Below are 9,821 nucleotides of genomic sequence, written 5' to 3'. Positions count from 1 at the left end.
GGGCTCTCCTCCAGGTCCCCTCCCGAGGGCTCTCCTCCAGGTCCCCTCCCGAGGCCCCCCCAGGTCCCCTCCCGAGGGCTCTCCTCCAGGTCCCCTCCCGAGGGCTCTCCTCCAGGTCCCCTCCCGAGGCCTCCCCCTCCAGGTCCCCTCCCGAGGCCCCCCCAGGTCCCCTCCCGAGGGCTCTCCTCCAGGTCCCCTCCCGAGGCCCCCCCAGGTCCCCTCCCGAGGCCTCCCCCTCCAGGTCCCCTCCCGAGGGCTCTCCTCCAGGTCCCCTCCCGAGGGCTCTCCTCCAGGTCCCCTCCCGAGGCCCCCCCAGGTCCCCTCCCGAGGCCTCCCCCTCCAGGTCCCCTCCCGAGGCCCCCCCAGGTCCCCTCCCGAGGGCTCTCCTCCAGGTCCCCTCCCGAGGCCCCCCCAGGTCCCCTCCCGAGGGCTCTCCTCCAGGTCCCCTCCCGAGGGCTCTCCTCCAGGTCCCCTCCCTAGGCCCCCCCAGGTCCCCTCCCGAGGGCTCTCCTCCAGGTCCCCTCCCGAGGGCTCTCCTCCAGGTCCCCTCCCGAGGCCTCCCCCTCCAGGTCCCCTCCCGAGGCCCCCCCAGGTCCCCTCCCGAGGGCTCTCCTCCAGGTCCCCTCCCGAGGCCCCCCCAGGTCCCCTCCCGAGGCCTCCCCCTCCAGGTCCCCTCCCGAGGGCTCTCCTCCAGGTCCCCTCCCGAGGGCTCTCCTCCAGGTCCCCTCCCGAGGCCCCCCCAGGTCCCCTCCCGAGGGCTCTCCTCCAGGTCCCCTCCCGAGGGCTCTCCTCCAGGTCCCCTCCCGAGGGCTCTCCTCCAGGTCCCCTCCCGAGGGCTCTCCTCCAGGTCCCCTCCCGAGGCCTCCCCTCCAGGTCCCCTCCCGAGGCCTCCCCCTCCAGGTCCCCTCCCGAGGGCTCTGCCTCCAGGTCCCCTCCCGAGGCCCCCCCCAGGTCCCCTCCCGAGGGCTCTCCTCCAGGTCCCCTCCCGAGGGCTCTCCTCCAGGTCCCCTCCCGAGGGCTCTCCTCCAGGTCCCCTCCCGAGGCCCCCCCAGGTCCCCTCCCGAGGCCTCCCCCTCCAGGTCCCCTCCCGAGGGCTCTCCTCCAGGTCCCCTCCCGAGGGCTCTCCTCCAGGTCCCCTCCCGAGGGCTCTCCTCCAGGTCCCCTCCCGAGGGCTCTCCTCCAGGTCCCCTCCCGAGGGCTCTCCTCCAGGTCCCCTCCCGAGGGCTCTCCTCCAGGTCCCCTCCCGAGGGCTCTCCTCCAGGTCCCCTCCCGAGGCCCCCCCAGGTCCCCTCCCGAGGCCTCCTCCTCCAGGTCCCCTCCCGCGGCCCCCCTCCGAGGCGAGGCGGGGCTGCCAGAGGCAGGTCCTGGCGTCGGGAGGGCGGGGCAGAGACCGGGCAATGGTAGGAGCCTCAGCCGCGCCCCGAGGGCTGCACCCGTCGGCGGGAGGCTCGGCGGCGCTGGCCGGACCCGGGGTCGCTTTCCGGGCACGACGCTAAACCGAGCCAAGTTATTTCAGGTGACTCGAGGCTAGGAGCCCCAGGCGCTCGGCGCGGCGGTGGCCCGGGTCACGCCCACGGGGGGGAGCAGCGCCCGCGGCGCGCAGGGACCGCCGCCTCCCGCCCGCCGGCCACGCCGCAGGGCTCAGGGCAGAGTCCGGGGCTCCGCTCCGGGCACCCGGCCGCAGCGGACGCGCCGGTACTTCCCCGAGCGAGAGCCGCTGGAGCCCGCCCCTTCCGCTCCAGCTCGGAACGGAGAGTCGGAGCACCGCGTTTCCGGACCGACCTTGTCGGCAGTCACTTCCGCCCGGGGGCTGCAGTACCCGAGCCCCTTTGGCAGCGACCCGGAAAGGCACTTCCGGGGTGTGTTGCCCAGGCGCCGGCCGGGTCGGGCTGGAGGGACGACGTCCCGGGGTCGTCGTCTCCCCCTTTGTGGGGCCGCGATGTCGGGGCTCAGCTACCCAGAGATGGAGGGCTGTCGTGACCTGCTCGGCCTCCTGGACAACGAGGATATCCTGGCCCTGTGCGACACCATCACCAACCGCCTGGTGCAGCCTGAGGACCGCCAAGGTAACGCGGCCTCCTGTCGCCGAGGCGGACGCTCCTCCCCAGGCTCGCTCGGGCGCCGCCGGCGGGACCGGAGCAGAGGAGGTGCGGGCCCTGGGCGGGGGGCGGCCGGGTCCCGTCCGCTCTCGCCCGCCGCCCGGCCCCAGCGCGCACCTTCGGGCGGCCGGGAAGCGCCGGAGCCCTGGGGACTGGGGGCGGCCCGGGGGTGGGGGTGGGGGTGAGGGTGGGAGAGGGGGGCGGGGACTGGGGGTCGGGGTGGGGGTGGGAGAGGGGGGCGGGGACTGGGGGTCGGGGTGGGGGTGGGGCGGGGGGCGGGGACTGGGGTGGGGGTAGGGGTGGGGCGGGGGCTGGGGCTGGGGTGGGAGTGGGGGTGGGGGTGGGAGAGGGGGGCGGGGACTGGGGGGCGGGGTAGGGGTGGTGCTGGGGCTGGGGCTGGGGGCGGGGCGGAAAGGCGCGGCTTCCAGAGTTGATCTTGGAAGGCCCAGCAGAGGGGTCAGTGTTGGGGAATTTACAGTGGGCGGAGTCTTGTCAGAATTTCTGGGAAACCAAGGTGTTTCCGTTCTCCTTTCCGCCTGAGCTGAGGCGTCAGCTGCTGTGCCCGGAGTCTAGGAGCTTGGGCAGGGTACCGTAAGCAGTGGAGCCTCGTAGGCCAAACACCTGTTGTGATCAAAGACCTGGTAGTTTGAGTCCAGTTTTCTTCAGATACGATTCTGTGCAGTCGGAATACATTACTTTCGGAGCCAGATTTAAAGGGTTATTAATATTCATTAATAAAAATGTAATCAGGAAGCGTGTTTATTTCACTTGGCATACCATCTGGACAGTTTTGTTTTAAATTTGCTGAATTTTACTTTGAAATGTGAAAACTCCAGACTCCTATGTTAGTTAGTAACTTAAAAAGCATGATCTGTATTTCTCTGCTTTTAAGTTGCATATACATTTTTGCCATTTAAGAAAATAATTCATATGAGACTTTTTATTATTTCTTCAAACCTTAAAAGAAATTTCTAAAAATTTAGAATGCAGATACTTTTAGACTTAATATAGTTCTTAAAGGTTTATGTGTTTCACATGCTAATCACCACCTAAGAGTTATTGTGAGTTTAAGTTTAAAATTGTAATACCTAAAAATGTTGGATTTAATTGATGGTGGTTCTAAAAGTAAATAAAAAGAAACTTCCCAGTGTAGAAACGTTAAATGATTTGGAGAGATACTTCTTAGAGAAGAAGAAAATAATCAGTAAGCATATGAACCAGTAACAATCTGGTTGTTTATTAACAACAATCCCTTTGTTTATTATGAAAAGGTAACCTCTTTAAGAAGCAATGCAAGAAAACCAAAAGACAGTGTTGTTTTTGTTTTGTTTTGCTTTTTTTTCCCTTTAATCTACCAGAGTGGCCAAAAAGTAAACACATAAACTTCAAGTGATGGTGATCATGCAAAGCAGCTCTTTGACAAGTACCGGAGAGGTGTAAATTAGAACTTTGGAAAGCAAGTTTGACGTTATCTCCAATAATGGAATATTTGCTTACTTTTGGGCTTATGTTCTGGACCTGACCTTTCAAGCTTCAATGTGCCTGTGAATCAATAATCCCTCAGGGATCTTATGAAAATGCAGATTGTGATTCAGTAGTTTCGGGGTGAGCCGAGAAATTCAACATTTCTAACAAGCTCTCAGATGATCCTTATGCTGCTTGGCCTTCTGTGCATTGGGAGACATTTATGAAAATGTTCAAAGAACAGTATTTTAATTGGGCACAACCAATAAAAATCTATACACAGAAGGATAGATACCTTGTGGTGTAGTCTTATAATTCACTGCAATATAGGTAAATGCATTACCAGTGAAAAAAATTAGCTAGAGCCACATATATCCACGGATTAATGTCAAACAACATTAAGTGAAAGGCTGACCATGAAAGAATATATACATAGAGAGAGAAATGGATTGGATTTATAGAGTGTTCAAAAAGTACCAAACTATTGTTTAGGAGTTCATAGTTCTACTGTGTAACGTAAAGAAAAGCAAGGGAATGATAAATGACATTTAGGATAGCAGCTACCTCTAAGGTGGGTGAGTCGAGAGAGGGAATAGTATTAAGTAGGGAGGGTTAAAATGAGGGCCTCAAAGATACTAGTAATATCTTAGGTCTTAAGCTATGTGGTATGTACATGAGAGTTCATTTTTTTGCTATTGTGTACTTCATGCATGTTAAAAACTTTGATCTGTTGTTAAACATAACACTTTTAAATTAAAAAAAGAATACAAGTCTTAGTTCTGTCACTTCTTAGAAGCATGATTGTTGATACCTCATATACCCTCAATTGTCATTATCTACAGTATAAGGAGATTAAACGTCTTTGAGTATCTAAACTGCTGTAATTTTACCTATATTATAGATTATAAATGTATTTAGGTCCATTGGCCTTCTTAGAAACAAAACTGGCTCAATTTTTTTTTTCTTATGAAACATGTCATTCTTTAAAAGAAAATGCAAAAATTTTAATACCTTATGAGAAGTGAAAGGAGAAGAGGTAAGTAAGTTTAGGGAACTTTAAAGCATAGAGAAAATTTTTTCGTAAATCCAAACCATGACAACCCACTTCCCGGGTTTTTAAAAATTGCCATCTCATGCAAGAACAATAATGCTGTGACAAGAATTTATAAATATTATTTGATAGGATTTCTGCTGACGCTGGACAGATTTACAAGCAATTTATGATTTGTTACTAATCTTTATAATTTCCTTCTAGATGCCATTCGTGCAATATTAGTATACAGTCAAAATGTAGAAGAACTTTTGAGGCGTAAGAAAGTCCACCGAGAAGTCATATTTAAGTACTTGGCAACACAGGGGGTTATTGTACCTCCAGCTACTGAAAAACACAATCTTATTCAGCATGCAAAGGATTACTGGGAAAAGCAATTACAACCGAAATTGAAGGAAACACCAGAGCCAGTTAAAACAGAGGACATTAGACTGTTTCAACAGGTAAAATAACTTATAGTTATACCCTAAATCATAGTTCTGTGTAAACTCTTTAGATAATCTAACATCTGTGGGAACATGGCTAATAATATTTTGGTTTTTATAATTTAGCTTTACTTCATATCCTTTGCATCCTAAAAGAAGACCAGTAAAGCACCTAAAAGAAAGAAAATATTTCTGACATTTAGTAATAAATATAAAATGCTGTATTGATTTGTGAGGAAAAAAAATATTTTTATCACTTTATCAAATGAGGACTATTGGATTTGTAAGGCAAGCAAATAGACCGCAGGATCCATTTAATTTTAATTTAGCTTCTAGTTCTGTGTAATATTAAAAAGAATGCTATCGTAAGCCCTTTCTCATTTTTGAGGATTTTCTTTGGTATTAAATTGTAAAAATTCCATGAGAGAAACTTAAATATTTTTTACATTTGATTCATTTTAAGCTAGTTAAAAACATCTTGTAGTAACTTCCTCCAGCTGACATTGTCTGTTTCTATTTCTTTGTATCCACTGCACATTTTAGATTTTGTGTGATAATTTAGGTAAGTGTTCGATTGTATGAACTCTAGGTAATTTGCAAACTTTAAACTACATACTTTGAATTAATAAAGTTTTACAGTGAGATGCATTTCCTTTCACATCAGGAAGGGATCTTTAAAGAGCTTGCTTAATTTGCTAAAGAGAATGTTGACTCTGAAATCATACAGATGTGACTTCAAATAGGGTCTGCTGGTGTATATTGGTGTGAACTTGAGCAAAGAACTGGACTTTCCTGAGCCTGTTTATTTATAAAGCAGGCATAATAATGATAGTATTTATGTCACAAGGTTTGTGAAGATAGAAGGAAATAGTTTCTATTTTTGCAATAACGTTTCTCTTTAAGAAAAGGAGAGTGAACAGTATAAAATTAATTCCAATCATAAAAAATAACATTTCAATCATACTAAAACCCTGTTTAAAGTTAGTAAAAAATGCTTGTTAACAACTTTATTTTAGTGTAGTTTATATGCAACATGGTGTATCCATTTAAAGCGTATGGTTTGAAGGTTTTGATAGACATTGTGAAACCACTGCCGCAATCAAGAGAAAATGCTTATGTAAATCATTGTTGACTGGTCATGCTGATATTTTGAGAGGCTTTGTTAAACCTTAATTTCTGGCAGCCTGGGTGATTCAGCGGTTTAGTGTTGCTTTCAGCCCAGGGCGTGATCCTGGGGTCCTAGGATCGAGTCCCCCGTCGGGCTCCCTGCATGGAGCCTGCTTCTCCCTCTGCCTGGGACTCTGCCTCTCTCTCTCTGTGTCTCTTGTGGATAAATAAATAAAATCTTAAAAAACAAACAAACAAACAAACCCTTAATTTTGTAGCTGAATTTTCAGATGTTTATGTAGGGAGATTCTAAAATGATTTTTTCCCCTTTTTGGAAAGACCATTTATTGTGTATGATGTGTTCAGTGAGTTCACTTGTAGTTTGCTCAGCTTCTATACTCCGTATATTAAAACTAGGTCTAAAACAGGCCAGATAGAAAAAAAAGCTAAAGAGAACTAACCATGGTTTCGTTTGATATTTATCTTAATCAGCAGGAAAAAGAAGATAAAAAAGCTGAAAAAGTTGATTTTCGTCGATTAGGAGAAGAATTCTGTCACTGGTTCTTTGAACTTCTTAATTCTCAGAATCCTTTTCTGGGACCACCTCAAGATGAATGGGGGCCTCAGCACTTCTGGCATGATGTCAAGCTTAGGTTTTATTATAATACCTCTGAACAAAATGTGATAGACTACTGTGGAGCAGAAATTGTGAGCCTTCGTCTGCTGTCACTAGTGAAAGAAGAATATCTTTTTCTCAGTCCTAACCTAGATTCCCGTGGACTGAAATGTGTTTCTTCTCCCCATGGTCTAGTTATGGTTGGAGTTGCTGGGACTGTCCACCGAGAGAACACTTGTTTGGGCATTTTTGAACAAATTTTTGGACTCATACGCTGCCCCTTTGTGGAAAATACTTGGAAAATCAAATTTATCAACCTGAGAATTATTGGAGAGGCTTCTCTTGCTCCTGGAACATTAATGAAACCAGCTATTACATTTGAATCCAGTGATCTAGAGGCCTTTTATAATGTAATTACTTTATGTGGTACCAAGGAAGTACGACTTAACGTGAAGCAGGCATTGGATAGTGGAACTGGAGACCAAGCTTAATGCAGTGGACATGAGACATTGTTGAACAAGAGTTTACCCAACCCTCTAAAGCACTAAGTATTGTATGTTAGTCTAAAAAACCTTCTCTACAAAAACTCTTCCAAATAGCACATTAGTAATGTCTAAGTGATTTCAGGTGCGAGGATTGACATATTTTACTTGAAATATCTTTTTTGACAACAGACTAAACATGTTATGTGATACTTGCCTCTACCTGAGTTGCAAATGTTCTGAGAGCTAATGCAGTTCATCAAATTAATCCCACTTGAGATGGTATAACTAACAGTGTGCCTTAGAAACCAGGTAATATTTTCATTTTAATTAGTGAATATTCTGCTAATATCTGTACTTTTTAGGTGGGAAAGGTTTAATGTAAACTCAAAGTTATCATTTTAGGAAACGTGAGTGACATTCTCATGCAAGAAGTCCAATAATTTAGCAGGTGGAGAAAAATTTACTTTGCCTTTTTAAAATTCAAGGAACATTTTTTCATAGTTATCTATAGATGTCCAAGCTAAATATCTTAAAATCTGCAATATTTTCTGAACTCTTTGGGGCAGTGATAGATGCTATTCTCAAAACAGACCTTTTTCTTATCTAAGGCTTCAGCTAATAGTTTTATAGAGCATTTACTGTAATACCATATAAATGAAACATACTGTTGAATTTTTTAAAAAACTGTGCCCAGTTCCTAATTTAAATGAATTATTGTTTTCCTCTTGATCTTGGAAGAGGTGACCAAGAAACTCCAAAAAACAAAAAATACACACAAATTTATAATGTGGGCATATCATTATATCTTATAATTGTATCATTCCTGTATCATAAAATTAATAGGATTTTTCACCTCTAAATTGTTCTACTAGGTTTGAATTACAGGGTTAAGTTGCCAAATTAATTACATAGTTGCTTTAGAGTTTAAATTCTTCTCACTTGGCAGCTACTTGCTGATCTTGGATTTAGTTGGTAATTTTAATTTACAAAAATTCCATATGGAAAAAATTCAGCTGGGAATTGTGATGATGTTTTGTACATGTTAATTTTTACCTTTAACTCTTTACGTGATCATCTAGGGTAACAAGAATTTTGGAAGCAGAAGGAAGAAACTCATCTTTTTTGTTATTTTAATGCCATGCCTTTTATGAGGAGTACAAAATGACACATCCTAAAATAAGAACTTAATAAAGGAGGGAAATTCCTGTTGTCTGCTAAAAGAATAGTATATTGTTTAGACTTAAAGTCAGGTAATTGTTTTTTTCCTTCAAGTATAGAGTGTTATTATAAAATGTACTCAATAAATATCCTAAGTAAAGGATAAAAATTATTCCCATCTGTTTTCTTGTGGTATGGATAAGTACTGCAGAAAGATTTCTACGGATGCTCAGGATGAGCAGAAGTTGCCTCTGACTACCTTTAGTATTGACTTTTTGAATTCGTGTAATGTTCAAGTAGGGCTGCAATCTTTGTGTGTTCTTTTTAATATTTTTTTTTAATTTTTATTTATTTATGATAGTCACAGAGAGAGAGAGAGAGAGAGGCAGAGACACAGGCGGAGGGAGAAGCAGGCTCCATGCACCGGGAGCCCGATGTGGGATTCGATCCTGGGTCTCCAGGATCGCGCCCTGGGCCAAAAGCACGCGCCGAACCGCTGCGCCACCCAGGGATCCCTTTGTGTGTTCTTTTAACCAACATTAGAAATTTGAAATCTTCCTGATAAACTCTCTTGAGAATTGGAACTGTGTTTTATTTTCTGTGAATCCCCACACCTGGGCAACACAATAGGACCTAATGTTTAACTGAATAGGTGAAAGAATGAGCAAAAGAAGCTTACATACTGTATAAAAGACTTTTCTTTGGCTCTTACCAGTGACGGTGTTTTGATCTTCCCTGTTTGAATTTCATATGTGAATACACAGAAACTTGAAGGCTCCAAGCTAACAGATGTAATTTTCTTTTAAAATTTACTAAATTTAAAAGCCCAAGGGGGTCAGAATGGGATAAACTGGAAGGCCATAACCATTATAGAGGAAGTATATACTTTTCTGTTCAGAGAAGGAAGACCTGGAGGAATTGTAATTTATTCATAAAGCTTGATCAGGTTTTTGAGAAGGTCCAGAAGCACAGTGCCAATTTAACTCTGCTTTTGCTACCATCCACTTGTTTTGTATGTCTTAGAGAATGGCACAGACCCCGGTTTTACGTCCTTTTTGCTTAATTTCACATTCAGCTGGTATTTTGAAAGTTGTTGGAGTCCAGTAATAAAGAATACAACACTACACAGAATTCATAGTAATTGAACGGTCAAACTGAGGGGTAGCTGGGCTTCATTTACTATAGAGTGATTTGCAATAGCCCAATAATAGTGCATACATCAAGTGTCTGTCCTTGTTAAAATAAGGGTCTTAAAGTAATAGTTACATTGGGATGTTGTATTATTACCTAGAATGCCAAAAACAAATTTTCTGAGTCTAATTGACTAAAAAATACCAAATAATACCAAAAAAGCTATTCTTTTATGAGATCAACTTACAAGTGGCCAGCACACTTTGTTCCCGTGTTTTCAGAAAG

General features: G+C 45.5%; 1 protein-coding gene across 2 annotated transcripts; it reads left to right on the top strand.

Annotated features, from left to right (window-relative positions):
• The first annotated feature begins 1,398 nt into the window (after positions 1–1,398).
• On the top strand, positions 1,399–8,577 carry C1H3orf38 (chromosome 1 C3orf38 homolog). Of its 2 annotated transcripts, none has more exons than XM_041753888.1 (3): positions 1,399–2,066; positions 4,819–5,057; positions 6,642–8,577. In XM_041753888.1, exons 1-3 carry the CDS (start codon positions 1,940–1,942, stop codon positions 7,251–7,253), a joined length of 978 nt encoding a protein of 325 aa, XP_041609822.1. In that variant the 5' UTR covers positions 1,399–1,939; the 3' UTR covers positions 7,254–8,577. The 2 variants fall into 2 exon arrangements, with proteins under 2 accessions (XP_041609822.1, XP_041609813.1); XM_041753879.1 differs by having other exon boundaries at positions 1,403–2,066; positions 6,639–8,577.
• The last annotated feature ends 1,244 nt before the right edge of the window (positions 8,578–9,821 follow it).

This window comes from Vulpes lagopus, chromosome 1, assembly GCF_018345385.1.
Source record: "Vulpes lagopus strain Blue_001 chromosome 1, ASM1834538v1, whole genome shotgun sequence".
NCBI lineage: Eukaryota > Metazoa > Chordata > Mammalia > Carnivora > Canidae > Vulpes > Vulpes lagopus.
This window is presented reverse-complemented; position numbering and strand designations above follow the sequence as displayed.

Bases quoted from the DNA above. Each gene is read 5' to 3' on its own strand.
- C1H3orf38 (XM_041753879.1), top strand. From the start codon at position 1,940: ATGTCGGGGCTCAGCTACCCAGAGATGGAGGGCTGTCGTGACCTGCTC. The intron at 2,067-4,818 runs GTAACGCGGCCT...ATTTCCTTCTAG, and splicing joins GCAGCCTGAGGACCGCCAAG to ATGCCATTCGTGCAATATTA. The intron at 5,058-6,638 runs GTAAAATAACTT...TATCTTAATCAG, and splicing joins ACATTAGACTGTTTCAACAG to CAGGAAAAAGAAGATAAAAA.